Genomic DNA, 17,654 nt, shown 5'->3' with positions numbered 1-17,654 from the left:
GGCCGGAAGTATATAGAATGGTGTCGTCTGCGTAGAGGTGGATCAGGGAATCGCCCGCAGCAAGAGCAACATCATTGATATATACAGAGAAAAGAGTCGGCCCGAGAATTGAACCCTGTGGCACCCCCATAGAGACTGCCAGAGGACCGGACAGCATGCCCTCCGATTTGACACACTGAACTCTGTCTGCAAAGTAGTTGGTGAACCAGGCAAGGCAGGCATCAGAAAAACCGAGGCTACTGAGTCTGCCGATAAGAATATGGTGATTGACAGAGTCGAAAGCCTTGGCAAGGTCGATGAAGACGGCTGCACAGTACTGTCTTTTATCGATGGCGGTTATGATATCGTTTAGTACCTTGAGCGTGGCTGAGGTGCACCCATGACCGGCTCAGAAACCAGATTGCACAGCGGAGAAGGTATGGTGGGATTCGAGATGGACAGTGACCTGTTTGTTGACTTGGCTTTCGAAGACCTTAGATAGGCAAGGCAGGATGGATATAGGACTGTAACAGTTTGGGTCCAGGGTGTCTTCCCCTTTGAAGAGGGGGATGACTGCGGCAGCTTTCTAATCCTTGGGGATCTCAGACGATATGAAAGAGAGGTTGAACAGGCTGGTAATAGGGGTTGCGACAATGGCGGCGGATAGTTTCAGAAATAGAGGGTCCAGATAGTCGAGCCCAGCTCATTTGTACGGGTCCAGGTTTTGCAGCTCTTTCAGAACATCTGCTATCTGGATTTGGGTAAAGGAGAACCTGGAGAGGCTTGGGCGAGTAGCTGCGCGGGGGGCTTAAATAGCTTTGTGGAGTAGATTATGAATTGTATTAATGCCATATTCACTGTTCTGCAATGACTCTCCATAAGCAGTGAAGTAGAATGTCCTCTATAGAGAAGCAGAGTATATAACACCGTGAGCTGTTTTATGAGAATCTTCTCCATCTTTTGTCTCTGTGTCCTCCTGTCCTAGGTTGCCTCCTACGTGAGAGCGGTGAATGATATTTATGACAAGGCCGACTTTGACGGTCTCAAGCTAATCAACTTCAAAGTGAAATCACTCAGTGTAAGAACTCCACTCATTCACAATGGCTGCAATGTTCTGTGTTTCAAGGCTTATCCACTTTAGATGTGCTGATACTACAGTATGATTACTCCTAAATTAATGAAGCTAAGCTAGCAACTTGATATGTGCAATTGACAAACTAGTTATGTTTTCCCTTTCTTTCTCTCCTTCTTGGACTCAAAGGCTCCTTTATTGGTGATTTTGGGAAGAGCTATTATAGAAATAATGCAGCATCCTCAGGTGCTGCCAATGTGTCTCCTATAGGTCATGAGAGAGGAGGATGAGACCAACCCCCTGAATCGGCCCTTCCTCGGCCCAGAAAAGCTGCTCAGTCTGTTCTCTGAGAGTAACTGGGGAAACTACTGTCTGTCCTACCTGCTGACCAACAGGGACTACAGTGGAGTGTTGGGGCTGGCATGGGAGGGCAAGACAGGTGAGAGGCAGGGTCTGGAAAGCAATAGAGACACACACACGGACACAAGCATAAAAACAGCCCTGCTGCCCTCCAAAACACTACCGCATTACACACACATACAAACCCACACATTCCTGAATTTTGACTGCTCTTCAAACACAGCCGCATCTCCAATTAAAGTTGCATGTCCAATGTCTTCTCTAGAAGCCAAAATCTCATCTGACCTTTCCACATCTGATATGCGTCTTATTTGACCTGATATGCGTCTTATTTGACCTAACTTAACCTGTTTATTGTTGTATGTGAGGAAGGGGGGACCTGCTCCCACAGGGGGTGGAGCACCTTGGGTGTTTCCATCACATCGTTAGCTGGGCCGCCTTTGATTGGCTGATCAGAGGGGCGTGAGAGAGAGACTTTCATGCATCCTATGCGACCTCCTCTCTCCCCCTCCCCCTTTATGGTGCTATAAACCCTGTGGAACCCGCTGAACCCTGAAGGGAGTGAGGGCACTATGAGCAGAGCAAAACACACAACCCAAGACACACACACACACACACACACACACACACACACACACACACACACACACACACACACACACACACACACACACACACACACACACACTGCCTTGCATCAGACTGAAATCAGACTCATATCACTGTAGAAGGACTGTGTCCACAAGACACAGAACTCTGTGGCCTTTTGCAAACAGTAATTGTAGTTGCCTTCTCAAAATAGAAGTACATGACTCAAAACTATATTATAAGGTAAAAAATGTGCTTGCAAAAAGATTACCACAACCATACTTATCTCCAAGCAGACAAAACAGAAAGTGAGTCTGTCTTTTAAAAATCCCAGTAGATACATTTTGATCATCATGATTTACAGACTGCAAGTAATTTTCTTTGAGGTCACTAAATCATCACATCAAATCAAAGTGTATTAGTCACATACAATAAGTGCCGAATACAATAAGAATAAGAAATAAAAGTAACACGTAATTAACGAGCAGCAGTAAAATAACAATAGCGAGACTATATATTGTTGTAACTTTAATGTGTTACAGAGTTAATGTTTAAGTTAACTCATTGAGCTGTATCTAAAGATATTTATTTACAGTTATTTACATATGTAATTGTATTGGTTTGAATTTAATTACGCTTTTTGACTGCAAGTTCCAGAATGCCTTGCGACAGGAATGAGAGAGATAACGCTCCAATTATGTGCAGGTGCGAGGTGATTGTGGCTGACTTTCCGACAGCATCTTACCTGCATTGCTCTGTACCAAAACAAAGCTGTTAATTGTAACGTGAACAAGTATTCTTACTAAAAGAAGCTTTCGTATCAATCCCGACATCCCGAGTCATTACTTTGAAGTTAGGAAATCTAAAATATACAGGGTGGTACCGGTACAGAGTCAATGTGTGGGGGCACCGGTTAGTCGAGGTAATATGTACATGTAGGTAGAGTTATTAAAGCGACTATGCATAGGTGATAACAACAGGTAGCAGCGGGGTGCAAATAGTCTGAGAAGCCATTTGATTAGATGTTCAGGAGTCTTATGGCTTGGGGGTAGTAGCAGGGAGAACAGTCTATAATTAGGGCGGCTGGAGTCTTTGACAATTTTTACGGCCTTCCTCTGACACTGCCTGGTACAGAGGTCCTGGGTGGCAGGAAGCTTTGCCCCAGTGATGTACTGGGCTGTACGCACTACCCACTGTAGCGCCTTGCAGTTGGAGGCCGAGCAGTTGCCATACCAGACAGAAAGCATGGATTCATTTTTCTGCATCATTTTTGGACAGAAAGTTTCTGATTTTTGCAATGTTCCGTATATATGGAAAAAAGCTGTCCTTGAAACAGTCTTGATATGTTCTTCAAAAGAGAGATCAGGGTCCAGAGTAATGCCGAGGTCCTTCACAGTTTTATTTGAGACGACTGTACAACCATTAAGATTAATTGTCAGATTCAACAGAAGATCTCTTTGTTTCTTGGGGCCTAGAACAAGCATCTCTGTTTTATCCGAGTTTAAAAGTAGAAAGTTTTCAGCCATCCACTTCCTTCTGTCTGAAACACATGCTTCTATTGAGGGCAATTTTGGGGCTTCACTATGTTTCATTGAAATGTACAGCTGTGTGTCATCCGTATACCAGTGAAAGTTAACATTATGTTCTCGAATGACATCCCCAAGTGGTAAAATATATAGTGAAAACAATAGTGGTCCTAAAACAGAACCTTGAGGAACACCAAAATTTACAGTTGATTTGTCAGAGGACAAACCATTCACAGAGACAAACTGATATCTTTCCGACAGATAAGATCTAAACCAGGCCAGAACTTGTCCGTGTAGACCAATTTGGGTTTCCAATCTCTCCAAAAGAATGTGGTGATCGATTGTATCAAAAGCAGCACTAAGGTCTAGGAGTACGAGGACAGATGCAGAGCCTCGGTCTGATGCCATTAAAAGGTCATTGACCACCTTCACAAGTCCAGTCTCAGTGCTATGATGGCGTCTAAAACCAGACTGAAGCATTTTGTATACATTGTTTGTCTTCAGGAAGGCAGTGAGTTGCTGCGCAACAGCCTTTTCTAAAATTTTGAGAGGAATGGAAGATTCGATATTGGCCGATAGTTTTTTATATTTTCTGGGTCAAGTTTTGGCTTTTTCAAGAGATGCTTTATTACTGCCACTTTTAGTGAGTTTGGTACACATCCGGTGGATAGAGAGGCGTTTATGATGTTCAACATATGAGGGCCAAGCACAGGAAGCAGCTCTTTCAGTAGTTTAGTTGGAATAGGATCCAGTATGCAGCTTGAAGGTTTAGAGGCCATGATTATTTTTATCATTGTGTCAAGAGATATAGTACTAAAACACTTGAGTGTCTCTCTTGATCCTAGGTCCTGGCAGAGTTGTGCAGACTCAGGACAACTGAGCTTTGAAGGAATACGCAGATTTAAAGAAGAGTCCGTCATTTGCTTTCTAATAATCATGGTCTTTTAAGTTAATGAATTTATTCCTGCTGAAGTGAAAGCCATCCTCTCTTGGGGAATGCTGCTTTTTAGTTAGCTTTGCGACAGTATCAAAAAGGAATTTCGGATTGTTCTTATTTTCCTCAATTAAGTTGGAAAAATAGGATGATCGAGCAGCAGTAAGGGCTCTTCGATACTGCACGGTACTGTCTTTCCAAGCTCGTCAGAAGACTTCCAGTTTGGTGTGGCACCATTTCCGTTCCAATTTTCTGGAAGCTTGCTTCAGAGCTCAGGTATTTTCTGTATACCAGGGAGCTAGTTTCTTATGAGAAATGTTTTTAGTTTTTAGGGGTGCAACTGCATCTAGGGTATTGCGCAAGGTTACATTGAGTTCCTCAGTTAGGTGGTTAATTGATTTTTGTCCTTGTCCATGATTTTTGTCCTTTTTGTCCTGGCGTCCTTGGGTAGACAGAGGGAGTCTGGAAGGACATCAAGGAATCTTTGTGTTGTCTGTGAATTTATAGCACGACTTTTGATGTTCCTTGGTTGGGGTCTGAGCAGATTATTTGTTGCAATTGCAAACGTAATAAAATGGTGGTCCGATAGTCCAGGATTATGAGGAAAAACATTAAGATCCACAACATTTATTCCATGGGACAAAACTAGGTCCAGAGTATGACTGTGACAGTGAGTAGGTCCAGATACATGTTGGACAGTCTCAGGGTCCTTAGCTTATTGATGAGCTTTGAGGGCACTATGGTGTTGAACGCAGAGCTGTAGTCAATGAATAGTATTCTTACATGTTCCTTTTGTCCAGGTGGGAAAGGGAAGTGTGGAGTACAATAGAGATTGCATTATCTGTGGAACTGTTAAGGCAGTATGCAAATTGGAGTGGGTCTAGGGTTTCTGGGATAATGGTGTTGATGTGAGCCATGAGTGCTATGGGTCGATAATCATTTAGGCAGGTTGCTTTAGTGTTCTTGGGCACAGGGACTATGGTGGTCTGCTTGAAACATGTTGGTATTATGGACTTGGACAGGGAGAGATTGAAAATGTCAGTGAAGACACTTGCCAGTTGGTCAGCGCATGCTCGCAGTACACGTCCTGGTAATCTATCTGGCCCTGCGGCCTTGTGAATGTTGTCCTGTTTAAAGGTCATACTCACATCGGCTGCGGAGAGCGTGATCACACAGTCTTCCGGAACAGCTGGTGCTCTCATGCATGTTTCAGTGTTACTTGCCTCGAAGCGAGCATAGAAGTAGTTTTGCTTGTCTGGTAGCCTTGTGTCACTGGGCAGCTCTCGTCTGTACCTCCCTTTGTAGTCTGTAATGGTTTGCAAGCCCTGCAACACCCGACGAGCATCAGAGCCGTTGAAGTACAATTCGATCTTAGTCCTGTATTGACGCTTTGCCTGTTTGGTGGTTTGTCGGAGGGCATAGTGGTATTTCTTATAAGCTTCCGGGTTAGAGTCCCGCTCCTTGAAGCGGCAGCTCTAGCCTTCAGCTCAGTGTGGATGTTGCTTGTAATCCATGGCTTCTGGTTGGGGTATGTTCGTACGGTTACTGTGGGGACGGCGTCATTGATGAAGCCAATAACTGATGTGGTGTACTCCTCAATGTCATTGGAGGAATCCCAGAACATATTCCAGTATGTGCTAGCAAAACAGTCCTGTAGCTTAGCATCTGCTTCATCTGACCACTTTTTTATTGATCGAGTCACTGCTTCCTTCTTTATTTTTTGCTTGTAAGCAGGAATCAGGAGGATAGAATTATGGTCAGATTTTCCAAATGGAGGGCGAGGGAGAGCTTTGCATGCGTCTCTGTGTGTGGAGTAAAGGGTTTTTTCCCCTCTGGTTGCACATTTAACATGCTGATAAAAAATTTGGTAAGACCGATTTAAGTTTCCCTGCATTAAAGTCCCCGGCCACTAGGAGCGTTGCCTTTATGTGAGTGTTTTCCTGTTTGCTTATGGCAGAATACATTGAGTGTTGTCTGAGTGCCAGCATCAGTCTGTGGTGGTATGTAGACAGTTACAAAAAATACAGATGAAAACTCTCTTGGTAGATAGATGGGTCTACAGCTTATCATGAGATACTCTACCTCAGGCAAGCAAAACCTTGAGACTTCCTTCGATATCGTGCACCAGCTATTATTTATAAATATACATTGTCGACCGCCACTTGTCTTACGAGACGCCGCTGTTCTATCCTGCCGGTACAGCGTATAATCGGCCAGCTGTATGTTAAAAATGTCGTCGTTCAGCCACGACTAGGTGAAGCATAAGATATTACAGTCTTGAATGTACAGTTGGTAGTTAAATCTTGCGCGTAGGTCATCGATTTAATTTTCCAAAAATTGCACGTTTGCAATTTGGAAGGCAGTAGGAGTTTATTCGATCTCCTACGAATTCTCCGCCTTCTCTTTACGCAAATTATATGATGATCAAAATTGGAAGTACAACTGCAGAATTATGGGCAATTACTATCCTTTTGTGCACCAAACAATGTCATACAATTTCAGAGTGATGGCTGGAACTGGGACCTTTCTGTTGCATTTTAAGGTGGTAGAAAAAAACTGGTTGTTTTTTTCTTTGTATTTTCTTCTACCAGATCTATTGTGTTATATTCTCCTACATTCAATTCACATTTACACGAACTTCAAAGTGTTTCCTTTCAAATGGTACCAATAATATGCATGTCCTTGCTTCAGGGCTTGAGCTACAGGCAGTTCGATTTGGGTATGTCATTTTAGGCGAAAATTGAAAAAAGGGGGCTATCCCTAAGAATTAAAAACCCTTCTTTAACCTGTCTCCTCCCCTTCACCCACACTTATTGAAGTGGATTTAACAGGTGACATCAATAAGGGATCATAGTTTTCACCTGGATTCACCTGGTCAGTCCATGTCATGGAAAGAGCAGGTGTTCCTAATGTTTTATACACTCAGTGTATATGACTATAATGGTAATGTAGTAGTAGTGTAGTAGTAGTAGTAGTAGTAGTGGGAGTTGTATTACTAGAAGTGGTTATATTGCCTGGGGAACAATAGAATTGGACATAAGTGTTGTCCTTTGCTCAATATAACCACCTCTTAGCAAATATCCTTTGCCTGTGGCAATAGTGGCTGTGCCCCTTTGCAAATATATCTAGTGCCTACTGTGAAGCCAAGCCTAGTTAGATAAAGGTTACATTTAAAAAATAAAACAAAAAATATATATATTTTTAAAGCCAAGGTAAACTCCCAACTCCTATAGCCCATGTCAGTTCAATGACCAAAGCCTTTCTACGATCCACATACTGTAACAAAACGGGCCTCTCTGAAATGAGTCGTGGGCTAGCTGAAAGATGATGTCACAGTACTGCATTCTGTGAGGAAAAGGCCAGCTGTTTGTAATTGGTGGCCTGTGGGATCGCATGCAGTGCAGGAGCATTATATAAGACAACAAGTTAAGGCAAGTCACCGATACACAGACCCATCTGGCCGTGAGGCTTTTATCTGCCTCAGTGAGAACTTAGCCTGCCTTCTGGCCTGTCAAATCAAATCAAATGAATATTTATTTGTCACGTGCGCTGAATACAACAGGTATAGGCAGACCGTACAGTGAAATACTTACTTACAGGCTCTAACCAATAGTGCAAAAAGGTATTAAGTGAACAATAGGTAGGTAAAGCAATAAACACAACAATAAAAAGACAGTGAAAAACAGTAGGGAGGCTATAAAAGTAGCGAGCCTACATACAGGCACCGGTTAGTCGGTCTGATTGAGGTAGTATGTACATGTAGATATGGTTAAAGTGACTATGCATATATGATGAACAGAGAGTAGCAGTAGCGTAAAGAGGGGTTGGCGGGTGGTGGGACACAATGCAGATAGCCCGGTTAGCCAATGTGCGAGAGCACTGGTTGGTCGGGTCAATTGAGGTAGTATGTACATATGTACATGAATGTATAGTTAAAGTGACTGTGCATATATGATAAACATCCATACTGTCCATACTTTCATTGATATTTATGAGCTGGGGACAACCTCAATAAAACATAAATACGGGCCTGTGGTGTTAAAGAGAAAGGTCAAGGTCACGTATGCAACCTATACTGTAAGCAATATAGTGAAGGGTGGACAGCCATAACACAGCTATTACAGTAGAAATGGCACATTAGTAACAACTAACACGTCCATGACTTTAAGCAACCCAGTGCAGCTGAGGTTTCTCACGCTTTATTTCTACTGCGCTGAACATGTTGTCTACTGTACACATTCTGCCAAGGAAATTGCCCTTTCACCTAAATGATAGTATCAAGTCTAGACCCTATTCATACCTTATCTTTACTCTCCTTACTTTTCCCTTATATTTCAGGAAACTGGGGAGGGATTTGTTCGCGACACACTCTCATGCGGGATGGTAGCAACGCCAGTCTGAACACGGGCCTGATCACGCTGCAGAACTACGGCCAGTACCTGCCCCCCCAACACGTTCAGCTCACCCTGGCCCATGAACTGGGCCACAGCCTGGGCGCCCCTGTGAGTTCTAGACAGTATCACCCTTGGCTATCCTTAATGTTTTACCCCCATTGGAGTACTAGCACTTTCCTTTACTTGTTATTTTACTGATATTTGGTGTTATTTTACTGATACATGTCATTTCATCACATTACCTTTTTTGTTGTACCGGTCATGTTGCAGCTCTCTGCATTAATTTGTTGCAGGATTTGAACCCCTATGTTCAAAGGCATTCTTATGTTTTGGAATTCAGACAGTATGTGAAATAGCTGTTTTCACATGTTGAGCTTAAGTTTTCACATGTGAGGAGAATAATATGTTTTCATGTTTTTGCAGTTTTACATGTTAAGACTTTCATATCTGAGAATCAGATTGGAATTGTAGGTTCACATGTGAAAATCAGTCACATGTGAAAATATAATTTGTAGGTTCACATGTAAGAAACCTCCACATGTGAAAATCTCACTTTCACATGTGGAATTGCTTTGTCACGTGTGAAAGTTTTTCATGTATGAAACTGCAGATTAGATTTTTACATGTGAAATTCAAATCTGCAGTTTCACATGAAAGAAAACTCCACATTTACGCCAATGTTTGTAAACAAAGTAAATGTATACAAACATTGTATAGCCTTAAACCATGGTTAAAACTATAATTTTTATATCATGGATGGCATCGTCTCCTTGCATCCATAGTGTAGTCTATTGATTTGAGATTGGTTGCATTTCTCCAGCCTCATCCCTCATCTCAGTGCAAGAGGCGTCACTACAGACGCCCTGGTTCGAATCCAGGTTGTATCATAACTAGCTGTGATTTTACAATGCAAGCGCAAATTAATTGTAAATGGATACCCAAAAATAGTTTTCAGTGCTTTTTAAAAATGTTTATGATAGCATAATTAAATAAAACGCCTCCTTCTTTCTTGCAATTTTCCCTATCTTTGGTTATGTTACCCTGGCCTTTTTTTCATTTGCAAGTTTTAGTGTATTCATTCCAGCAACATAGCACCCTATAACCTACTGCTGGTTTTCTTCTGAAGCGTAGCAGGGTAGGTCCTGGTCAGTCCCTGGATGGGAGAGCAGACATTTGTAAAAATAAACGTGAAGGAAAAACACGTCAAAAGTTAACGTGAAATTTCACACGTATTTTCAATTTTTTTTGTAAGGAAGACCTTCCTGCTCTGGCCTTTGGTAAAACAGGATTTGTTGTGAGTGTGTATATGTAGTATGATCCACTTCACTGCTGCCGATGTTATAAAAGTTGGTCTTTATTGACTAATGTATAGTGTTGAGCGATTAACCAAAATATGGGCATTTGTTTTGTTTTTAAACAACTAATTTACCTATGTAATTGACCTTATTATTATTTATTTAAATTATTTAAATTTAATTTAGTTTGTTTTTTAAAAATGTGAGCTCTATGCGCACATTGTGCAGTTTCTGTAGAGATAAATTAGCTCAAGCCCATACTGTGAAATGTAAAAGGGAGTTGTAATTGTCACGAACGTCGTAATGAGCGGACCAAGGCGCAGCGTGAGTATAGTTCCACATATTTTTCATCTCCGTAAAACAAAACAATAAAGAAACAATGAACCGTGAAATCATGCCGTGTGCACACAGGCAACTACACATAAACAATATCCCACCCAACACAGGCAACTACACATAAACAATATCCCACCCAACACAGGTGGGGAAATGGCTACCTAAATATGATCCCTAATCAGAGGCAACGATAAACAGCTGCCTCTAATTGGGAACCATATTAGCACCAACATAGAAATATACATACTAGAACACCCCCTAGTCATGCCCTGACCTACTACACCATAGAGAACCAAGGGCTCTCTATGGTCAGGGCGTGACAGTCATTTCCAACAGGCCAATATTCTACATAGTTTAGAGCAGAAAACGTGGTAATTAATTACAATGACCATAATCCATTGCAAACCTACTTGTCCAGTCTGTGTGTTTCTTTTAGCCTGCTACATAAAAGATACAGAAGGATGAGAGATGTAGAGGGATAGATGGACAGTGAGCAGTAGCTTCCCAAGGTACTGTATCTCTGCCTAAAAATAAATGACCTAAGTGATTGATAGTTGGTATTCAGCAGTCAAAAAACTTAGCCTTATTTGCTACTAAAATTGTGATTTTGTCAGACAGAATAAGCCGCAGACAGAATATACACAACAACTTAATACAAAAATGAAAGTAAAGTCATGTGAATAAATGATGGTTAACAAGTGATAAGCAGTAATGTTCAGTCACTACCATCATGGGACTTTTATTCATTGTTTTATTCTGTGTTGTTACAGCATTCAACCCACAGAATGCATAGTGCATTCAATGTATAAAAAAAAGCAAGAATCTAAACCGAAATCCGTGATTAATTTTTATTAATCGAACCTAACCGAACCAATCTCTAAAAGCACTAATCGCTCAGCATTACTAATGATTAGTGTATTTGGAAAGTATTTGTGTTACTTTATAGCCTAATTCTAAAATAGACTTAATAACAATTTCCCTCATCAATCTACACACAATACCCCATAATGACGAAGCGAAAGCAGATTTTTACACATTTTTGCATGTCAGAACAAAAACCAAGCTATGAGGTCGAAGGAAATGTCGTAGAGCTCCGAGACAGGATTGTGTCAAGGCACAGATCTGGGGAACACAGTGGCTCCATCCTTCTAAAAATGGAAGAAGTTTGGAACCAACAAGACTCTTCCCAGCCAATCTGAGCTATTGGGGGAGAAGGACCTTGGTCAGGGAGGTGACCAAAAACCAGATGGTCCAGAGTTCCTCTGTGGAGATGGGAGAACCTTCCAGAAGGACAACCATCTCTGCAGCACTCCACCAATCAGGCCTTTATGGTATAGTGCCCAGACGGAAGCTACTCCTCAGCAAAAGGAACATGACAGCCCGATTGGAGTTTGCGAAAAGGCACCTAAAGAACTTGCCGACCATGAGAAACAAGATTCTCTGGTTGGATGAAACCAAGATTGTACTTTTTAGCCTGAATTTCAAACGTCACGTCTGGAGGAAACCTGGCACCATCCCTACGGGGAAGGATGGTGGTGACAGCATCATGCGTGGGGATGTTTTTCAGCGGCAGGGACTGGGAGACTAGTCAGGATTGAGGGAAAGATGAAAGGAGCAATGTACAGAGAGATCCTTGATGAAAACCTGCTCCAGAGTGCTCAGGACCTCAGACTGGGGCGAAGGTTCACCTTCCAACAGGACACCAACCCTAAGCACACATGAATCAAGGCTGTAATCGCTGCCAAAGGTGCTTCAACAAAATACTGAGTAAAGTGTCTGAAAACATATGTAAATGTATAAATTATTTTATTTTTAAAAAATTTGCAAAAATGTAAAAAAAATCTGGTTTAGCTTTGTCATTGTGGGGTATTGTGTGTAGATTGATGAGGAAAACAATCAATTGAATATATATTAGAATAAGGCTGTATCGTAACAAAATGTCAAGGGGTCTGAATGCACTGTATGTTATAAAGTCTTGGCACATGCTCACTCACTAGCTTACACATTATTTTGAAAGCCTGCCATAAATGGGAGGCTTTCCATTTTCTCCCTCAACAAAAGTGTTGTTTGCAGAACATTACATTTTTACATTTTTGTAATTTTGCAGATGTTCTTATCCAGAGCGACTTACAGGAGCAAGTAGAGTTAAGTGCATTGCTCAAGGGCACATGTTTCACCTAATCGGCTCGGTGATTTTGGTTACTGGCTCAATGCTCTTATCTTAACTGATAGGCTACCTGCCACCCATTATTGGTACCCCTTACAGAAACCCCCCCACACACCCACTTTCCCTCCACAACGACCAGCAGCACCATCTACGACCTTTCTCCCACTGCCTCAAATGCCAACATTCCACCCCCCTCCCTATACCCTGCTCCCACAGAGATGTTATTCACACTTCCATAGGCAGCAATGGATTCTTCCCAGGCGTTCCTGCACAGATTAGTTCTGCTACAGCATGTCGGTCTGTGGCCCTTTTATAAATCCAGCAGGTTCTTGGCTGAATGGTGCAGTACCCCGGGTCCACTGACAGGCATGCCTCATTGTTTCCAGATGGAGGATGTGATAGGACACAGAGAGATCAGAGGGCCTGCTTCACCTGAGATGTATGATGAGGGGGAAGGGGGAGGTAAGGGGTCTGAGGGGAGAGAGGGGGCCAGGCCTTTGGCCTACTTTGGTAATGATATTCTCTCCCATAGTCCCATAGTGTCTGGAAACCCTCTTGCTATCCTTAATGTGACAGCATGGCCCTCTGAGAGATAGAGGGAAGAGTGAGAGAAGAACCTAACAAAGGGGCCTCAGTCATTTGTCAACACATAGTTTATTTGCCCCTTAAACTGTTCGAAGTGATTACAATCCCAGTCCATATTAACATCTCAACAGCAGATTTAAACACATGAACGATCGGACCTCGTCATTTGTTCTGGTAATCAGTGAAAGTTGGTATTGGAGAGATTCAGAGAAGGCCTCAGGGCTGTATCTACATGTGCTGTCCTGGGTGTGTTGTTTGTTATGAGAACATTGTATTCCTCTTCCAGAACCATGGCCAACAGTGACACAGCACTTTTGTCTCCCTCTTAAAATGACCTTCATTTAAGTTAACAAGCGTTTGTATCCAGCAATAAAGAGAGTCATTTTTAGTCTTAAGGCTGTGATGGAATCCCCGAGCTGACAAGGTAAAAATCTGTCTTTCTGCCCCTAAACAAGGCAGTTAACCCACTGTTCCTAGGCCGTCATTGTAAATAATAATTTGTTCTTAACTGACTTGCCAGGTTAAATAAAGGAAACATCTTGTGGGCTCCCGAGTGGCGCAGCTGTCAAAGGCACTGCATCTCAGTGCTAGAGGCATCACTACAGACCCTGGTTCGATTTCAGGATATATCACAACCGGCCATAGTGTGGTGCACAATTGGCCCAGCGTCATCCGGGTTAGGGTTTGGCCACGGTAGGCCAAACCCTCATTGTAAATAATAATTTGTTCTTACTATTTTACAATTGTAACGATATTCGTCTTCCTCTGACGAGGAGTATGAAGGATCGGACCAATAAGCAGCGTGGTACGTGTCCATGTAGATAATTTATTAACATTGAACACCAAAAACCAAATAACAAGGAGAACGAACGAAAACGAAACAGTTCTGTCTGGTGAAGACACAGAGACAGAAAACAAACACCCACGAAACACAAGTGGGAAAAGGCTACCTAAGTATGATGCTCAATCAGAGACAACTAACAACACCTACCTCTGATTGAGAACCATACCAGGCCAAACGCAAACACAACATAGAAAACGGAACATAGACAACCCACCCAACTCACGCCCTGACCATACTAAAACAAAGACATAATAAAATAACTAATGTCAGAACGTGACAACAATGAGTTCAGTAGTTGTTTTCTCAGAATCACCCCATACAAATCCCTCCAATAGTTTTACTTTTAATGAAAAAGGATGTTCAGTAATAACTTCGTTTTCATCTGGTGAAAATTATTCAATTTGACATAAATATGTTTAAATATGAGGGCCCCAATGTCCATAATCTTGTACTAGAAGGAGACAAAACTTCTTGAGCTCATTCTACTGTGAAGTAGAACCTTTATGTTCTGTGTTGTATTTGCTTCTCAGCATGATGAAGGTTTGGATTGTGGGAACCTGGGTTCTTCTGGAGGGAAAGGCAGGTTCTTGATGTTCCCTCACGCTACCAATGAGGTCCGGGAGAACAACGATAAGTTCTCTCCCTGCAGCATCAAGCATATCAGCCGAGTCCTGAAAGTCAAGAAGGATGACTGCTTTGTGGGTGAGGCTCTACATGTAGGTCTAAACAAACCAGACCTCCTCTGTGGAAAAGAGGACATCAATAGCATGTAGTGTTCTGTTTCTCTACAGTGCCTTCAGAAAGTATTCATCCCCATTTGCTTTTTCCACATTTTGTTGTGTGAAAGCCTGAATTTAATTTATTAAATGTAGATTTTTGTGTCACTTCCCTACACACAATACCTGATATTGTCAAAGTGGAATTATGTTTTTCAAAATGTTTACAAATTAATTAAAAATGAAAAGCTCAAGTCAAAAGTATTCAACCACTTTGTTATGGCATGCCTAAATAGGTTCAGGAGTAAAAATCACATAGTCACATAGTAAATTGCATGTACTCACTCCATCCGCAATAATAGTGTTAAACGTGATTTTTGAATAACTACCTCATCTCTTTACCCCACACATACAATTATCTTTAAGGTCCCTCAGTCGAGCAATGCATTTTTCAACACAGATTCAACCACAATGACCAGGGAGGTTTTCCAATACCTAACAAAGAAGGGCCCCTATTGGTAGATGGGTAAACATAAAAAGCAGACATTTATTATCCCTTTGAGCATGGTTATTATAATTACACGTTGAATGGTGTATCAATACACCCAGTCACTGCAAAGATACAGGCGTTGATCCTAACTCAGTTGCCGGAGAGGAAGAAAACGGCTCAGGGATTCCACCATGAGGCCAATGGTGACTTTAAAACAGTTACAGAGTTTAATGGCTGTGATAGGACAAAACTGAGGATGGATCAACAACATTGTAGTTACTCCACAATACTAACCTAACTAATAGAGTGAAAAGAAGGAAGCCTGTACAGAATAAAAGTATTCCAAAACATGCATCCTCTTTGCAACAAGGCAACAAGTATCTGTTTCTCACCAGACAATGGAAGATTAATTCCCCTTTCAGCAGGACAATAACCTTAAACACAAGGCCAAATCTACACTGAAGTTGCTTACCAAGAAGACAAAGAATGGCAGAGTTACAGTTTTGACTTAAATCTACTTGAAAAACTATGGCAAGACCTGAAAATGGTTGTCTAGCAATGATCAACAACCAATTTGACAGAGCTTGAAGAATTTTGAAAATAATTATGGGTGAATGTTGCACATTCCAGGTGTGGAAAGCTCCTAGAGACACAGAAAGACTCACAGCTGTAATCGCTGCCAAAGGTGCTACTACAAAGTATTGACTCAAAGAAATATCAAATTACATAAGTATTCACACCTTTATTTCATTTTCAATAAATTTGCAAAAATTTATAAAAATGTGTTTTACATTGTCATTATGGGGTATTGTGTGTAGAGTTAAATGGTCAAATGGTATGAATACTTTCTGAAGGCACTGTATCTCTCTGTGTCTCTCTCTCTGGGTATCTATCTCTCTCTCTCTGGATCTGATTTATTGCAATCATTTATGGGGCAGCAGGGTAGCCTAGTGGTTAGAGCATTGGACTAGTAACCGAATGGTTGCAAGTTCAAATCCCCGAGCTGACAAGGTACAAAGTCTGTCGTTCTGCCCTTGAACAGGCAGTTAACCTACTGTTCCTAGGCCGTCATTGAAAATAAGAATTTGTTCTTAACTGACTTGCCTAGTAAAATAAAAAATAAATAAAATGAAGATACCACAGGACATCTACATGAGTCAGCAGTGTTGAGATGAGCTAATGTGTGTGGCTATATGTGTCCTGTCAGTCAGTGATCAGCCCATCTGTGGGAATCAGATTGTGGAGGAGGGGGAGGAGTGTGACGTGGGCCACAACGAGACAGACCTCTGCTGCCACAGCGCCAAGGAATCTGTGGGCATCCAGTGTCGCCTGAAACCTGGCAAGAAGTGCAGGTAACTTTGGTTCCAAAGTTTCGCAATTAAAATCAGTAGTAGGATTAAAATTGTCCCTTTGCTGATTCTAGATCTGTTTATATGCATAATTTCTATATAAAGTTACATAATAACCCATGGAACATTTCCTCAAATCAAATGTATTTATATAGCCCTTCGTACATCAGCTGATATCTCAAAGTGCTGTACAGAAACCCAGCCTAAAACCCCAAACAGCAAGCAATGCAGTTGTTGAAGCACGTTGGCTAGGAAAAACTCCCTAGAAAGGCCAAAACCTAGGATGAAACCTAGAGAGGAACCAGGCTATGAGGGGTGGCCAGTCCTCTTCTGGCTGTGCTGGGTGGAGATTATAACAGAACATGGCCAAGATGTTCAAATGTTCATAAATGACCAGCATGGTCAAATAATAGGTCTGGGACAGGTAGCACGTCCGGTGAACAGGTCAGGATTCCATAGCCGCAGGCAGAACAGTTGAAACTGGAGCAGCAACACGGCCAGGTGGACTGGGGACAGCAAGGAGTCATCATGCCAGGTAGTCCTGAGGCATGGTCCTAGGGCTCAGGTCCTCCGAGAGAGAGAAAGAAAGAAAGAAAGAGAGAATTAGAGAGAGCATACTTAAATTCACACAGGCCACCGGATAAGACAGGAGAAGTACTCCAGATATAACAAACTGACCCTAGCCCCCGACACATAAACTACTGCAGTATAAATACTGGAGGCTGAGACAGGAGGGGTCAGGAGACACTGTGGCCCCATCCGATGATACCCCCGGACAGGGCCAAACAGGAAGGATATAAACCCACCCACTTTGCCAAAGCACAGACCCCACACCACTAGAGGGATATCTTCAACCACCAACTTACCATCCTGAGACAAGGCCGAGTATAGCCCACAAAGATCTCCGCCACGGCACAACCCAAGGGGTTGGGGGTCAAAGCAGAGTTGTGGTTGTGGCTGTGAGGATAATTGCCTCTATCTTACCATTCAAAAACAAAACAGTAAATCACAATACACCC

General features: G+C 42.1%; 1 protein-coding gene across 1 annotated transcript in view; it reads left to right on the top strand.

Annotated features, from left to right (window-relative positions):
- Window positions 1-17,654, top strand: part of si:ch1073-396h14.1 (disintegrin and metalloproteinase domain-containing protein 10) — a 63,659-nt gene that overhangs the window by 35,970 nt on the left and 10,035 nt on the right. The window contains exons 7-11 of the mRNA XM_052475123.1: window positions 965-1,057; window positions 1,322-1,490; window positions 8,798-8,961; window positions 14,611-14,782; window positions 16,494-16,638. Coding sequence (XP_052331083.1) covers window positions 965-1,057; window positions 1,322-1,490; window positions 8,798-8,961; window positions 14,611-14,782; window positions 16,494-16,638 — 743 coding nt within the window. The remainder of the gene's footprint in view (window positions 1-964; window positions 1,058-1,321; window positions 1,491-8,797; window positions 8,962-14,610; window positions 14,783-16,493; window positions 16,639-17,654) is intronic.

The sequence above is a fragment of the Oncorhynchus keta genome, chromosome 22 (genome assembly GCF_023373465.1).
Source record: "Oncorhynchus keta strain PuntledgeMale-10-30-2019 chromosome 22, Oket_V2, whole genome shotgun sequence".
Taxonomy (NCBI): domain Eukaryota; kingdom Metazoa; phylum Chordata; class Actinopteri; order Salmoniformes; family Salmonidae; genus Oncorhynchus; species Oncorhynchus keta.
The sequence above is the reverse complement of the archived record's forward strand: the minus strand, read 5'-3'. Positions and strand labels throughout refer to the sequence as shown.